Here is a 17,090-nt window from a genome sequence, read left to right as displayed (position 1 = left end):
GTTCAACCACTAGCTTCAAAGTAAAGTTTTTATTTGGGCAGGTTTTTTTTTTTTGTTTGTTTGTTTGTTTGTTTGTTTGTTTTAGGACAAATGCTCAGTGTGACTGTTTATCATTTCAATGTCACCCCACAATTTTAAGACTCATTATACTCATGCATACCAACTAGGAAGTAGTCTCATCCCACATAAATATGTGTGTTTGGTCCATGCTGCTTTATTAATTTATTTTTTATTACCTGGGTAGGTGTCATGTCTCTCTTCCATTCTTATTTCAAACCACTCTTTTCCCAAGGTTGCTGTCTGTAAAAAAAAACAATTGTTTTGTGCCTGGCTTCTGTCAATACAAACTATATCTTAGAGTGTGTTGGTATTTCTGAACACTTGTTTCTTTCTCTTTTTGTGGCTCATATATTCCATATCTTGTAGAATCTTTATGGCTAGCACTTCCTTTCCTGTTTAATGACTCTTGTCTAAAATGCCTTCTTTATTATCTTTATTATGAGGTTGTCTGTGTACTTTTTCCTGTATGGACTTCTTTCTTTCTTTCCCCTTCCTTACTATGTTTATGTTTTTGTTTGGTTTTTTTTTCCCTTTTTTTCCCTATAGCAGTTGTATTTGTCTTTCTCTTGTTTTAACTGTTTAAGACTTAAGACTGGTTCTGTTGACTGGTGACAGGTGCTGGATTTGTGGTTCTGGAGACTGAAGTTCTTTCTTTATTCACAGAGCAGATACAGCATGGAAAGAGGCTGTGCAATGTCCCTGTTTGCCTAAACCCAGATTTGGAGGGACCACCCCTGAGAATCAGAGGTTAGTTCAGTGTCTGTTTGACCTGGTCCTCTGCCAAGATTGCAAGGAAGATTTCATGGTTAATACAAAATGGTGCTGAATTTTGTGTTCTGTTCAGCTGTTAAAACCCTCAACTGTCCTGCAGAAAGTATGCAGAGAGTGGCTGAATCTCATTTCTGTACAAACTCTCCTCCCTCACAGCTGAAATACATCCAGACACTCTTACAGCCCTGCAATAGGGCAGTGACCTACTTTCTTTGCCTAAATGATGTTTTTTCCTACTATTCACTGAACAAGAGAGGACATTTTTGAGTAGTTAAGTCTTACTCCAACATTTTAACATGCATTATGACTGCTTTTAGCATTTGTGTGCTGCGGTGGAACTTACATCTAGAGAATATGACAGTGAAACTTCAAAAGCCATGGCAGACAAACAGATCTTTATCCATCTGAGAGGGGAAGAAAAACCTGGATACAAAATCTATACCTATCCCCTGCATTCTGGATGTTTTTCTACATTACTGGAGTATTCTAGCCTTCCTGAAGTGTCTGCTCATATCCAATAAACCTTAGGGAGAAATTACAAAGTTTGGAACTATGGATGTGAAAGAAATGTTTCCTTCATGCTTCATAAAATGGTTATTTAAACTCTGCCTTACTCTCATTTCACTCCACTTATTTTATGAGTTCAGAAATTTTGGGAGCTTCTTACCTTATTTTACCTGAGAGCTGTTTTTAAATTTGCTTTTCCTGCAGTAACCAGGATTTTGTCATAATAAATTCCATCTAAATCTTACATAGAGAAGCTTCCTTCTGTTTCCATAGTTAAATATTACCAGAGCAGGCTAATGTTGACATTAAATCTGAATCTACAGATTGAAGCAACCAGAAAGAAAATTGGCAATGGATTACTTAAACTATAATTCAGGAAAGCAGAACTTGGAGAAGTCAAGAGTTTGGATCTCCCATAATACATAACTTTTCCTAATAAAATAAGCATCTATCAGAAATTAGGTGCACAAAAGTGCCAAAGGCAAAGGGAGCCTCATATGTTGGCATGATCACAGTGGCTGTGCTCTCAGCTGAAAAACTCAGCTTTGAAGTATAAAGATACTTTTGAAGATTTTCAATGGAAAGCATTTCTAATTATCAGCCCTCCAATGTTCTCAATTCCTTATGAATTGTTTCTTCTCTCTGTCCTTTCCTGGTTTATCTCCTGTGGCCCTGTTAGGGATAATATGAATAGATTGATGACCTGGTGTTGAGACATGTGAATTTAATTCCTTCTTCATGTAACTGAGAACTATGGGAAGTTAATTCCCAAAATGTATGGGGAATAATGCAAATCTTCTGATGTACAGTCTCATAGCAACTGTAGAATCATCTTCTCTACCTAGTGGATACAATTGCATCCAGTTTCCTGGAATTTTTGGTTTATGTTATCTTTTTTCCCCAAGGATTTATCTGTTTTTAAGTGATAGTTCTAGGTAATTGGAATTACCTGGCAGAAGCAAGGAATGTGCTTCTATGTCTTTTTATAGACACAATGTATTTCTTATTTCTAGGCATAGTAAAGCCATTATGGCTATTCTTTAAAAGTCTGCTCATCAAACATTTTTGATTTCTGTTTGATGATTCTTTCCTGTTTTCAATTCTTTCCCTAACTGCCTTAAGGTGCTACAAAATCTAGTTTGCTGTCAGCACCCAGTATAGTCAGTATGTTTGTACCTGCACCAGAAGAATTTGCTGATGACCAGCCCATTCTGATGACTGACAAGTAAGTGGGTTTTTTCTCTCCTTTCAAAGAACTAGCTGAACTTCAAGTAAAGTGTAGATATACTTGATGCAAATATAGAGTCCATTCTATCATTTATAGTCCATTTTATCTCCATGCTAAGTTTTGTTTTGTTTTTTTTTTACCCCAAGGTAAACATTTTCTAAACACTGCTAGCAAGATGTGTTTTCAGTTCAGTAGGATCTGGATGATTGTGCATAGGTGAAATGATGACTCAGGTTATTGCGTGTCCACAGAGGTCAGGGGAAGCACTTTCCATCTTACTTTCAATCAAGGGTTCCTTGTGATCCATCAAAAACCTCTTTTGTCTGAGGGGAAAAAAAAAAGAAGAAAAGAGAAATTCCATTTAATAATTCCTTTGGGTTTCTGTTGAAATCAGTAGCTGTTGATGTGTCATCATATGTAATCTACATAGCAATTTTAATGCTGATACTCACTGATCCTCAAAGCTTTTGCAGACCTCTATTGTTTGGTTAAAATGCTTGTAAAGGGAATGTTAAACAGAAGTGTACTCATTTAATAGAGAAGTAAAGCAGTCAGCAGGGAGCCATGCATTGATTTATTCAAAACTTGGGAAGAGAAACCACGAGTTCCTGTGTGTGCTCAGTCCAGTGGACAGACAGACATGCAAAGATGATCACTGGAGAAAGGGCCATTGTGCAAGCTGTGATTGCTGGTGGACCTTATTGTGTGACAAAGTGAAGCATCCCAAAGTTAGTCTGGTCTGTGGCACTTCCCTTGGCCATTTCACCAAAGCTCAGGCAGTACCTATTAACATACAGACCAGCTGAGCTTGACTTCCATGACTTTGTTGGCATATTTTCTTTATGTTCAGTAAAAAAGGCAAGAATATTGCCTGTTCAATTCCATTAAGTTAAAATCTCAAAATCTGTTGGAGTCATTAGCAACTGATTGATCAAATTAAGGCAGCCTTCTTGCTGGGCTGAGATAAGCCAATTTCCCACATTGGTTTGCCTTTTTCATAGGTTGTGAAAGCCTGTCTCATCTCTCCAAAATCTGACATCCCCTTTATAATTAGACATTTCAGAGCCCTTTCAGACCTTCTTCAGTTGTCTTTGAGCATTTCAGGAAGGATAAGTGACTCAGCAGCAAATCTGCCCCGAGAAAGGAGACTTTTCTGACATCTAAGGTTCTGTGCCACTGGGAGGTCTTTTCATTTATTTCTTAATAGCTGTAGCTGCTGTGGGAACCAATCAGATCATTGTTTTCTAATTGTATAATTTGTTATTCATAATTCATGACTGACAGGAAGGGCAATGTGAAATTGTTCCATCTCTTTAACATAATCTGTGAGTGTCATTGTTTGTGTCTATGGTGCCTGGGCCTTAGCCCAAGCTGCACAAATTGGCTGTGCTCACTTTGCTGAGGGCCAGACTGCTGCAGACTGCTCTTGGATAGAGCAAACTGGTACAGTGAGGGAGCTGGAGTGCAATTACCAATGAAGGACCCAAAACAAGGCCTGCCCTGTGGCCCTCTTTCATTTGTCACTAAAGAAACAGGCAGTGTAGCTAGTGAGAAGTTCTATTAATGTTTGAAAACTATGGGCTGCCACTAATTATAGAAAGATCACAATTACATTGTCTTTCTAAGTAAATGTGGAATAGAATGTACTAAGTAATAATACTTTTAAAAGACATAATTAAACACAGATTTAAGTATAGCAATGCTTGTTTGAAGTTTGTTAACATCAGGATTAAAAACTTCCTTGCAGGTGCCATGACTGTGGGGCTGTTCTTGAAGAATATGATGAAGAAACACTAGGCCTGGCCATAGTTGTGCTCTCAACCTTCATTCACCTCAGTCCAGACTTGGCTGCTCCTCTGCTGTTGGACATCATGCAGTCTGTAGGAAGGTAAATTCAGGACTTTCCTCTCTTCAACGAGATTGAAAGGATTTTGTGCCTGGAATTTGGTTTATGTAAACTTCAGTATACAAAGGTGTATATTTTAAAACTCTTAAGTGAATAACATCTGGTTCTGTCTTGTGTCTTTGTTATTCATAATTTTTTAAATATCCTATGTAACTTCTTCCACTGTCAGTTCAATTTTTGGCAGCTCCTTTGATATTCTCCCCTTTTACCCTCCAAAGGGAAGTTCCAGCTCAGAAATCTCCTCAGCTTGTCCCACTGTAAGCAGTGATGTAAAGAATAAATTCAGATTTTCTACAGTACCCTTATTTATTTACTACCCTGTTTGTTACCTGAACAGCAACTGGTGCAGCAATTAGTATGATTCTTAATCTTGGTCCTTGAAAGAAAAGAAAATTCTACTGTTAGTTTTTATTCCTCCTTCTAGCTGCTCCTTAAAATGGTTGTGGGGTTTTTTTTGGTTTTTTTTTTGTCCTGCCTCCTAGTGCTTTTTATACCCCATTCGTCAGAATTTATGCTCTTTTCTGCTTTCATTTGAGACAGGACTTCATCTTTTTGAAAGAAGCCTTGTCTTTTCTAATAACCTCCCTTAACTTATTTTCTTCTGCTCTCTTGAAGTCTTTCTTAACAACTGGAGTACCTTGGCCATGCATTCCCAGTGTAATGCTCATAAATAGCTTCTGTGCTTCTTACAAGAATTGCATTCTCTTGGCTCTCCCCTTGTTGCTGCTTTGACACAATTTTTCACTTTTATGTGGCTCCTGCTTTAGAAGTTACGCAGAAATGTGGTCAGCTTTTCTGAACTTTGCTCCTGGAGGAGTGTAGACTCCTAGGTATGATCATTCATTAGCATACCTGATGCTCTTCAGGCTTTTCAACCATATTTTGTATGCTAGGTGAAAATTTACATTGCCTTATAAGGGCTTCCAAACCAGCTGCTGTGTGAAATTGTCTCTGAGAAAGTCTTGAACATTTGCTGCCATTATTTTTCTCTTGTTACTCTTACCCAGTGTGCATGGGATAATTAAGGTGTACCATTACCATTGAATTATTGTCGTTGCTGTCTCAGCCACTTCCACAACTTCTTGCCTTAGAGGTGGGGTGGATGTGATGGGGTGTTCCAGAATAAATTTCTGACAGCACTAGATATGCAGACACATTGCACAGCTCTCCTCCTCCGCGTTCTTTTTGGAGGTTGAAGTTCAAATTGCTTGGCTGTGACTTCTGCCGGGGCATGGCTCTCCACAGCCTTGCTTCTCCACTACCTCCCTATTCCATTTAAACCCAGCAGCTTTTCAAGTCCTCCATTTCCATTAATTGCAAGGCTGCAGTTCCCTGCTGTCACTGCTAATTAACTCTGATGGAGGCAGAGTTTCTGATCTAGATGGATGCTGCCCATTCTGTGTGACTCTTGTAAATACAACAGACTAGAGCCACAGAGAGGAAATAATTTGGAAGATGAATTATCAAAGGATGAGGGATAAGTGGGCTACCTTTTTCTGTGTTTTGAGGGGGAAATACTGCAGCTTTAGAGTGAGACAGCTGATTGTTTTAGAGCAGCAGATGACAGTGCAACATGGGGTATTCCTGGTAAATGTCCTGTCTTGTTCCTACTGGTTGCAATTTCTGACAAATTCTAGGTACAATAAGAGTATAAGGTAAACTAAGTAGTTTATATAAGCAGAGAGGCATTCAGGTGCCTTATATATGTACCTTGCTCTGTCTTTCATCAAGTGGTGCCATATATATATATAGCTCCAAATAGCCAGAAGTGAAAATGAATTAGACTTTTTACACTTTTATTCTTTCTAATAGAGCTACTACTTTCATGCTTAGAAGGGGAAATAAGGAGTTAGGAAGTCCAAGGTGTTTCAGGACCTAAATAACACACAGAAAGATTTTCAAAAGTTATTTGGGTATCCACAGACACAGATAGGCATCTGTTGGGATTTTCAGCAGGGAAAAAATTTCTGGGTTCAAGTTACTGACAAGTTACTGACAATTAAAGGTTGAAGTGTTTCTAAGACTCTGACATGCATTTAAATTTATGATCTAGTTCCTCAATACTGGAGTCAGGAACTCTAATGTGTTTTTCTGATTTATGCTAGAACAACTGAAGATAATATAATCTTTAATCCCCTGCACCATCAAGTTAGAGATTATTTCATTTTTGGAAGTATGTTGTGTCCCCAGCTTTTCATGTATAATTCATGAAAATTGACTGAGCTGCCTTAGGGTCCTTTTTGGATTTTATTAGTTGATTAGAGAGGAAACTGTCTTCAGAACAGGGGGTGACCAGGGATAAGCAACAGCTAAATCCAGGATAAAAGGATCATTAATCAAAAAAGTCCCATTGAAGATCAGATATAAAACAGTGTAGCTCTATGGACTGTTCCCTTAGACTTGTCAACTTATACCATCTGAAATACTGATTTGCAGCAGATTAAAATAAGAATTTTATTTTGTATATAAAGGGTGCTTCCAGTGTCTATCTTTATATTGACTTTACAGTGTACAGATTTTAGTGGCTTTTGGTATTAAAGGTGTTTTGCTTTGATATTGTAAGTCCTGATTCTATTCATTTATGTGTCCTGCATATTGAAGTGCATGATTTTACTTTAAGATTGTGTTTGGTATTTCCACCACTGAATGCCCATATTTGGCTTTAAAGTCTATATTTAGGTACAAAAATAAATGACCTGATTTTTGAGAATACAGTAGTTCTCATCTGACTTTGGAGAAGCTTGTAGGTAATGAGTGGTTTTGAAATTAGCTAGTTACTTAGATGCCAATATCTGAAACTAGAAGCCTCCATTTAGAGGGCCAAGCAAAGACTTTTTCCTTAGTCTGTGTTGCTGCGTTAATCAGAAACGATTCAGTCAGTAGGCAGCTTCTGGCAAACTTTTTTTCTCTCTAAAAAAATTAGTTATCCATGATATGCTGTAAGACAAATACATTACTTCATTATCTTTGTGCTACTAGAGGGAGGCAAAATTTGTCTTTAGAGCAGTTGAGCATTAGTGAGACTGCAGGACTGAATAGCGTTTATGTCATGCAAACTTGATTTTTCTGAATTTAGGTGCTCTTCAGAAGATCTTTATGTTAACATTTTATGTGTTCTCTAAAATTCGTATGTGTTATTTATTTAAAATGGTACTTTATTGGCTTACTTAAAAATGAAACACGCACACACAAAAAAAAAGCATATGAGCTTCAATTTCTTTTTTATTTTTATTCCAGGTTGGCATCAAGTACCAGTTTTTCTAATCAAGCAGAAAGGTATGGTAGCAAAGGATACCTTGACAAAAGTGAAACAATCAATCTAAAGCATCATCTTCCCTGACCCTAAAATCACCTAAATTTAACTTTTTAAAAATGTTATTTAATGTTTGTGAGTAAAAGGAAAAAAACTGCCCTTTACACTTATTTCAAATATCCTGTATTTTCTGGAGATGAACAGGAGCTCATATTCATATATGTTAAAGCTGGAAAAAATCAGATTCAGATGCTGTTTGGTCTTCACAATTTCAGTGCAGCTTTTTCTAATTGGTTCTGTGTTCAGTATTTGTCTTGATAAACTATCTCCATAAATTCAATCAAGTGAATCCTCCTTGGCCACGGAGAATCCCTGGTAGTGATGCCTCATTATGTAAATCAGATGCTGAATAGGATAAATTCATTTTGTGAGGCTGTAAAGCATGTACAATTTATGAGTAAATAGATAATACTTCGGCTTTTAAAATTAAACCATTCATTTCTGAATGATTAGGGAGTACTTCATCTTTCGAAGGGAACTGCAAGAGGCAAATGAATATTATAATGTTTTTGTTTACCTGTTGTTCATGTGTTTTATGTGTCACTGAAATACACAAGGTGAGAGCAGAATTATATTTCAAATTCAGATGACTCACAAATAAAACTATGTGGAGACTCAGGAAAAATACAGGTATTTATTGAAATACTTTAAGTATGTGTATGTAATTTTTTTTATCTTTTCATAGTTGAGCTCAAGTCATAAAACCAACATGCTGTACTTTTTCCAGGATCAGGGCACTTCTGGTTTTGAGTGTCTCACTCTTAACTGAACAATTCCATAATTAAAAAGAATAGCATCATTTTTATTTCCTCATCATTTCCATTTCCTCAAGCATAAAATCGTGCAGTCCCTCCATGTAGTCAGCAATGACAAGTGTTTAATCTGCAATGCAATTTTTGTCTTCTTTTCTTTTCCCTTCATTTTCAGCATGATGATCCCTGGAAATGCTGCAGGTGTAGCCAAGCAGTTCCTCCGTTGTGTGTTCCATCAGCTGGCTCCCAATGGCATCTTCCCTCAGCTCTTCCAGAGCATTATTAAAGGTAATGTGCGATACCTGAGTGCATTTCTGACTCTCAGTTTCCTCTGTATGAACAGCCAGTGCAAAAATGTCATTCAAATTTCAGATGGAAGCTTTTTACGGACCTTAGCTATGTCCCTGATGGACTTCAGTGAGCTGAGTTCTATCGCTGCTCTGAGCCAGCTGTTAGAGGTATGTTGACAATTGGCTATGTTGACAATTGGTGAGTGATGCTAATTTTATTAGCATTATCAGGGTAATTTCTCCTCATTCGAGTTCAAACTTGCTTCATCAAAACCATTGAATTTTGTTTTGTCCTCCCTCGAGGTAATTAGGCTGTCCTCACCACTGGTAGTGTCCCCCATTCCTTTGCCAACCACTGCTTTGTGTTTTCAGGAACATTTCTACTCATACATCTCAGTTCTCCCTCTTCATTTTATCTGACGACAGTTTCTCTAAAATATTCCAAAAATCTATTGCCTGCCTTTCATTGACTGCCTTCTATGCAGCTGGCTTATTTGTACTGTACCATTTTTCCTTCTGCTAGAACTAGTCACTTGTATGTGTCCTGCTCTTCCAAGAACATGGCAATTGCCTCATACAAGATGTTGGCATCACTGTAAAACTACTCGTATCTTTTCAGGGCTCACCCTAGGACACCAGGCACAAAAGCATACATGGTCTACAGAACATGAATGAACATACCTACTTTAAAAGTGTCTAAAAGAAAACATGAAAAATCTGCTGCTGAATACTTTGAGTTTTGCTTTTTCTACTGCCGTGCCAGTCTAAGCAGATTATGAGTTAGGACCCTGCTTGTAACATTTTGGCTCAAAATCTTTTGTCTGTACTTTAGGAACTGCTAGACTAACTTTCGCATATACGAATTCCCAGCACAACACTATCATTAATATAATAGAAAAGGTATGCAGTAGTTGTTTTCAAAAAATTAACCTCAGCATTTCCAAATACCGTGTCAGGGACCATTTCTGCATGTGCATGATTGTTCACAGTTCTCGTTTCGTTCCCCAGGGTTTAAACAACAAAAAGAATTTGCCAGCAGGGGGTGCGATGCTACGCTGTTTGGAAAACATTGCTGCCTTTATGGAAGCCTTGCCGATGGATTCCCCCAGCAACCTCTGGACCACAATTAGTAACCAGTTTCAGACCTTCCTTACTAAACTCCCGTGTGTTTTGCCTCTGAAGGTATGATGTGTGAACATCTGAAACAAGCTATATTGCCATTGGCCAGGAAGTACTGCAAATGTGCAGAAACTGTGGATAACCAGTCAGAGTGGTTTGTTGTGAATGTTTCCTAATGATTCAGCTGATGTTTCCAGAGGACTGGATTTACTGTATCTCTGATCCATCCCTTTGATTATGTTTTCTGTGGGTAACAACAGCAACTCTGACCGGGGTACTTTTCACTTCTTTCTCCTGTGCATTTTCTATGTCCTGTCTCTGTCAGATCAAAATACTGCATTTGAGAGAGTCAGTATTTAGACAATGAAAATTCATCTGATTTTAACTGTTGAAACTACATAAAACTCTTAAGAAGCAGCACCACCTAATTAATTTGCTAAAAGTACACAGTAGTCAGACAGGCAGAGAGAGCTGAGACTATTGGGACTTGGACCTAGCCTGTTTGGCTGACCAGGTTGTAGTTCTGATTGTAATAGAATATTGTTACAGAAACTGAATCCAGAAGCTCTGGGCTCTGATTATCAGAGCTCAGAAGGCATACAGCAGGATCTTATCTCCTGGTGTGTATATTTCAGCAAACACAGTAAAAACTTCTGCATCTTTCCAGTAAACTCCAGTAAAACAAATGGAATTCTGATGCACCTAATGTTTCCTATGGTGTGAATGAACTCAGTGGTAATTTATTCTATACAAAGCAGTGTTGTTCCGTATGGGCTGAGGGATCCAAAATCTAAATCTATGACTGATAGCATTGTCTTTTAAATTAGTTGTCACCACCTGGCTACATGAATGATATTAAATTCCTTGGCACTATTATGCAATAGTCAGATCTTGAAACATCTTTAGATTTTGGTAAATTGTGGCATTATCCTTCAGCACTTACTAAGACAAACAGGCAATAACCATTCCCTCTGTGTACTAGCTACCCCAATCTGCTGCATCTTATGTAACTGAAATAAATAAAAAGAAATTAATTGGATCTTAGTGGTTCCAACTGCATATCCACCATTCACAGAACCTTTAGGTGGAGGGTTTACTCTGATTTCCCTTCTATTCATGGGAGGTATTATTAGTGATACAAGAAAAGTGATTGCTTTTCCCTGAACTTTCAATCTCCTTTTCTTTATGGTCATAGGGGACACTTTGATATTGTAGATGTTTACAGCAGGGGTGAGGCAAGACAATGGATTGATCCTGAAAAGTCCATTCAGTGCTGTAACCTGTGTGATTTACTTGAAATAAAGATTACATCATAAGGAACAACTTAAGGAATCTGAAACAGCTGCTGCCACGGCACATTCCAATGTTACACGTTGTGAGATGTCTTAATATGTGAGGGAAAATATCATAGTCCAGAACAAGCACAGACATATAAGATAAGGTTGATAGTGTGCACCTATACCCCACTGAAGGGGTATGATAGTGTTCAAGAATAAGCCAGTTCAGAGAAAGTAATTCAAAATCAATCATCAGGGATAATTTTTCAGACTTCACTTTTAAGTTATTCCTAGCTGCTACCACTGTAAGCAAGATATGTACACAGAAAGGCACTAACTAATTTTCTTTTTCTTTTTTTGCCTTCAAATATGTTCAGTGTTCTTTAGATTCTAGTTTAAGAATCATGATTTGCTTGTTGAAGATACCTACCACTAGTGCCACCAGGGTAAGTTCCAAGAAGACAAAATTCTATTGCCTCAGATATAGCCAGCCTGTGCAATTGTATGAATGTGTTCATATCCCCTGGCAAGGAAAGTATTATATATAAGCATAAAATTGTGCAGTCCCATACTGTTTGGAGAATGATAAGAGCTTTGGAATCTAGGTTACAGTAAAGTGGGGATAGAATTACATTCTTGTGTGGGTGTGAATGTATGTCTTCTTAAAGATTTGATGTTCTCTTTTTTTTTTCCCCCTCCTCTATTTTTTTTCTTTAAAAGAAAGAATAATGAGCTTCCTTAGGCCTTTTTCAGTACAATTCCACTGAAGTCAGTGAGATTTTCCTACATAAACTATACAGAATCTCTTATAAACACTGTGTCACAAGTGAAACTATTTTCTAACTTTTTGTTTCTAACTTCTGACAGAAGCATGAAGGCATATGATACAGCTGTTTGACCAAAACAGTGTGAATCCCAGGCAGATAGCCTCTGAGCTAAAAATAATGCTGTTCCATTCAGGCGTTTCAGAGTTGGAATGCTTCTTTGCTTTTTTGGGCAATGAGTTATTGATTTCTGTAACACATGTCATTGCAGAGTCTTCTGGAACCTTTTTCAAAATTACTGAGTTTTGTAATTCAGAATGCTGTCTTCACTCTGGCCTACCTGGTGGAACTCTGTGGTTTGTGCTACCGAGCCTTCACAAAGGTAACAGTGACACTTTCTTTTCCTTTAGGGACAAGTGAAAAATAGGACAAGTCGTGCTTCCCACAAGTAGTATGGAAGTAAAGATGGAATCAGTATCAAGTTTCAGGCATGTCAACAGTTTTAACATAGTTTGGTTAATCAAGTAGTGATCATGGTTCAGTGCCTTTTAATAATGCTGAGTTTTACATTCACAGTAAAGACACAGATGATGGGGACCTGCTGCAGATGTTGCTCAGAAAAGTATTTTGATGTGATTTTGTGACTTGGACATTTTTTTCTCATGTCTAGAAGATACCTGGTATTCATGCATCACTTAAAATGTCTGTACAGTTATATCTTTCCTAGTGCACAAGTTTAGCCACTCACACTTGTGAGTAAAAACTTAAATATTCCTGGTAGTGCCTTTTGAGAGCACAGCTGTGAGGGTAGCTGTGCAGTAGACAACTAACTAAAATGGAAGACTCCAAGTTAGGAGCTTTCCATCTAAGATCCTGTTCATTCGGTATTGGGTATTTTCCTTTGGCTGTTGCTGTGGAAAAAAGAGAACAGTATATGTACACTTTTAAAAAGTTTTAAAGATTCCTGGATGAAAGCTATGGTGTACAAGTAACAGTTATTACTTGGGCTCATTTTTGTAGCTATCAGTGAGAATTTTAACAACAAAGAAGCAATTGAACCCATGGTCATATATACTCCATTACATAGATTGTCAAGGTAGTGAGCAAAAAAAAGTTGCTTTAGCCACTGAGCGTACAGTTTTCCATCCTTGCTATGTTTGTCAGAACAGTAATTAATCCTCAGGAAACATTCTGTCATAAGTAGCTACATGATTTTCTATTTTGATAATGTACAACTGGAACATGCATTCTTTGAGTCTTGTTAAGACTTAAAATATCACTGTACAAACAGTGAAGAAGAAATGATAAAAGCAATGACACTCTGGCGGAAAAACTGCACCACAAGAAAATAAGAAACATTTTTACAAAATGTAATGGTTTGAAGCATTAAATAGAAATTAATTAACAGTATGTTTAATGACAGCAAGCAAGTTCTAGCTTTTTGTCTAATTTGAAAGAGAAGAGTTTATACAATGGAATAATCCTGAATACAGAAGAGATTCCTTAGCTTTTGGAATTATTTTGAGCTGTATCTATAGTTAATGCTCTGGGCAAGGCAAAGTGAATAAAATGTTACCTTGAAGTCTACTAGTGCTTTTTTTCATTGAAACAGAAAAGCCTCATTTAAAACTGAAGCAAAGATATCCCTCTTGCATTTGTGGTCTTATCAGAGTGTTTCATGTATCTGCTAAAGCAAATGGTGAACTACAGGAAATTTTTCACTTTCCTCAGGCTCTGCAGTTTCAGAAAAATGTAATTAAAACCATGGTATTAGAAAACTCAGATGTGTTTCTTGCATGCTTCCTGGTTGATCTGTTAATGTAGCGAGTACTTAATTGCACAGTGGAAGGTTGGATTGCAGTGCTTGGTAAAATCTTCTTGATTTAGTTTAATGCAACCTGATGACCTATAAGTGGAAGCATTACTGAATATTCTGCATTGTGTAGCCACAAAATAGTTAATTTAGTGGAACTCCACAATACATTATCTTTGCTATTTCTAGAGCTTACCGTAGGAGTGCCAAATTAATGACTGCTGTTAGAAAAAACACCAAATCAGTTATGATATCTGTGTTTCTCTACAGTGGAAGTCACTGTAGGTAAATAAGAGTGTTGTGGTAGAGGACCACATAGCAGTGAATTCCAGAAGGAATCAGATTGTGAGCTTTGAAACTATTCAAATTTAATTGCTTGTTTTGCAACTTTGAGTGTGCTGACTGGAACAAAATACCAACTTTCAGCTAAGCTGTGGAGGATTCTTGTCTTTTCAAAGAGCAAGCTACTCTGACATGCATTTTGTAGAGGTCAGTGCTGTACAACCACTCCAAAACTGTTTTACTCCAGCATTTTCCTAATAGCCTGTGGCAGGAATATCTGAGCTTCTCTTGTCTTGGAGCCTGAAGACTCAATGTCAAGCTGATATTTCCTTGTCTGAGTTTCTGTTCCATGTCAGGAATTTGTTTTTTTTCAGTGCCTTTGGAACTCTCAGTTGAAAGTACCACCTCTTCTGTGGACTGTAATTTTCTTATCTTTAGTTTTCCTTTCAAGCCTCTTAAGGTCCTAAATGGACACTTTCTGGCTTTCTTATCTCTTACAGCTGCAGAAGCTTGAACCTAAACTTAGCCTTTTGCTGGTGTTCTGTTGTCCCTTACTAAGTAAATGCAGAATGCCACATGATTTTGCTATTGAATCTTTTAAAGAATATAAAGAGGCAGATCTTCAGTATTTTTAATTACTGTAGTAGCAGCAGTGATAAAATAAAATTTTTGCTTTATATTGGCTTACATGGAGGATAGCAATCTCCATTAAAGGTCCAAATTGACTCTTATTACTAAGTTTGGACCCTGAGGTACTACTGGAACTTCAGTAGCTTCATGTTCTCCATATTGACATGTGGTTAGTCACAATTTGAAGGTTGCAAAGCCATTTTCTGTAGGGATGCACAGACATTTGAGACAGTTAATTTGTCTAAGCAGTGGCTGAAGTAGTGTATTCTTGACACTTCTCGTATCTATCTGATAGATTTATACATGTGGCTTCCCTGGGCGTTACTCTCAAGGGACAATGGCTTTGTGGCAGAATATAAAGTTTATACATATTTATCACCAGCAGGATGATAGGAATAAGTAGACTTGGATAGGAAGGATACTTCCAAGGGCCACTGACTTATATGTCATCACTGCTGATGTACAGGGCAGGAAGCAAGAGATCAGATGTTAAAACACAATTTTGCCTGATTTTGCTCAATTTCTCTTCATCACATGTGATGAACAAATGTTAAGAGTTTAGACTGTGAGACACGAGACTTCTTTGAGAAAGAGGCAGTTACCTGTTGTATTATCCCTAAAGCCAAGAAAAGCTGGAATTTATGAAGCCTGTGCTTCCTTTCTAGTGTTCTGACAAAGCAATTTATTATGGCCCAGTTATATCCTGTATAGCATAGATGTTGGTATGTAAAATAGCTGAATGCTTTTGAAAGAATTATGTCTTCCTTCTTTTTCAGTTTGTGTAGGCTACTGGACTGGGTTACTGATAGGAACTTCTGTCCACTCTTTGGGGATGTAAATGTCAACTGACTTGAGTGTGGCACCACGTAGTGTCTGTGTCCCAAGTCTGGGAAGGCATACAATGGTGGGAAGGGACACTCTTCCTGGGGAATTCTAACAAGTAATTAGAATTTGTTCACACCATGGGTATTATGCACCATTCTGCTTCTCCATTCCCACTCAAGAATGTCATAGTGTCAAGAGAAAGTTCAGGAAATGATAGCAAGAATGATCAAATGGTTGGAGTTCCACATACAGAACAACTAAGTCAGAGCTCTTCAGTCTGAAAGAGCAGCAACTGATGGGAATGTGAGGGAGGTCTGTAAGGTCCCAAGTGATCCAGACAGGGATAGGTAATTTCATTCCTTTCCAGTGTAAAGAACATACTAAGTTTATAGGAACTAGTCAAAGCAGGTAAGGGGAAGTGATTCTTCAACAGTGACTCTTTACCAAGCACCATTTGTGCTAAAGGTTGGCATGAGTCCCAGAGGTCAATGGACAGTTATGTGGAAGAGAAATACACTGAGAGTTTCGAATTATACAGAAACCACACTGAGCTCAGAAGTTCCCTGAGCTGAAAATAGTTGGTGAAATAATACATGCTTGCCTTGTTCTTATTCTTCCTTTTGCTTCTGCGTATGGCCTTGTTGGAGATAACTTACTGAAGACATTTGCTCCCATCTGGCCTCTCCTGGATATTCTTATATTGCATATTTTATATCAGAGCACCACTCATGCATGTGGAACGTGTGACTTTTGAATATTTGTCCCCTCAGGAAATGGTTTCATAATACAGCTGATTCTGGAGTGTTAGCTTCCTGCAAGTTTAGCTGCCTAGACTGCAGCAGTATAGTCAGGCAAGGACAAGGACTGCAGTTTGGGACCCATTCTGTCATCTAAATGTGTTATTAGACCATTTATTTCATCTCTAATGGTTGTCTGAAATAGAGCACGGCGCTCCTGCTTATCAAAATTCTTGAGTTGCTGTGGTCAGTAGCAGGTTATAGATTTGTTTCATGATTTTATCTTATCGTCTAAAGTTGGAGAATGTCAAAGTAAGATGTATAACAAGGCCGTCTTATCTCTTGTACTCCTTGCTGACTCAGCCCTACAACTCTATTCTTAGACTTCTGTGTTCTAATCTCCACTGGCTGATTTCCCCCTATGTTTTAAAGTGTTTCTGTTGTAGCAGCTGTAGCCAAGACTGTTTTTATTGTGGAAGTGGAAAAGTACTGCCAGTCTAATGAGTGGAAATAGATGGTCCAAGCAGCTGTAGTGGAGGCACTCTTTTTTTAAAGGAGAATAACAACAGAAAAAGAGTATGGTGAAATATAGACTGGTTTTGGCGACTTCAGGGAAAGTATAATGCTAAATACTATGCCAGTTTTGTTCTTTGGGTCATTTCTTACTGCTTTCTTCTTTTCTCTTTTCATGGGACTACTTAATGAAAGCTGTGTTTGCATACCTGGGTTTTATAACCATTTTATAAAATCTGTCTGTATTTCATGTGTAAAATACTAAACCTTGGATATAATGTCTAATAAAACAGCAAAGAAAAA

The 17,090-nt window shown here is 37.7% G+C and overlaps 1 protein-coding gene across 13 annotated transcripts in view; it reads left to right on the top strand.

Moving 5' to 3' along the window:
* The window catches only part of UNC79 (unc-79 homolog, NALCN channel complex subunit), a 105,356-nt gene that overhangs the window by 67,134 nt on the left and 21,132 nt on the right, over window positions 1-17,090 (top strand). For all 13 annotated transcript variants that reach the window (XR_010999834.1, XM_068192551.1, XM_068192546.1 and 10 more), the window contains 9 exons: window positions 724-807; window positions 2,461-2,563; window positions 4,314-4,454; window positions 7,710-7,748; window positions 8,713-8,825; window positions 8,910-8,995; window positions 9,836-10,009; window positions 11,601-11,669; window positions 12,259-12,369. Coding sequence is in view for 12 of the 13 variants with exons in the window: in XM_068192551.1 (XP_068048652.1) it covers window positions 724-807; window positions 2,461-2,563; window positions 4,314-4,454; window positions 7,710-7,748; window positions 8,713-8,825; window positions 8,910-8,995; window positions 9,836-10,009; window positions 11,601-11,669; window positions 12,259-12,369 (920 nt within the window). In the remaining variant the exon portion in view is untranslated. The remainder of the gene's footprint in view (window positions 1-723; window positions 808-2,460; window positions 2,564-4,313; window positions 4,455-7,709; window positions 7,749-8,712; window positions 8,826-8,909; window positions 8,996-9,835; window positions 10,010-11,600; window positions 11,670-12,258; window positions 12,370-17,090) is intronic.

This window comes from Anomalospiza imberbis, chromosome 6 (genome assembly GCF_031753505.1).
Source record: "Anomalospiza imberbis isolate Cuckoo-Finch-1a 21T00152 chromosome 6, ASM3175350v1, whole genome shotgun sequence".
NCBI classification, from domain to species: domain Eukaryota; kingdom Metazoa; phylum Chordata; class Aves; order Passeriformes; family Viduidae; genus Anomalospiza; species Anomalospiza imberbis.
This window is presented reverse-complemented; position numbering and strand designations above follow the sequence as displayed.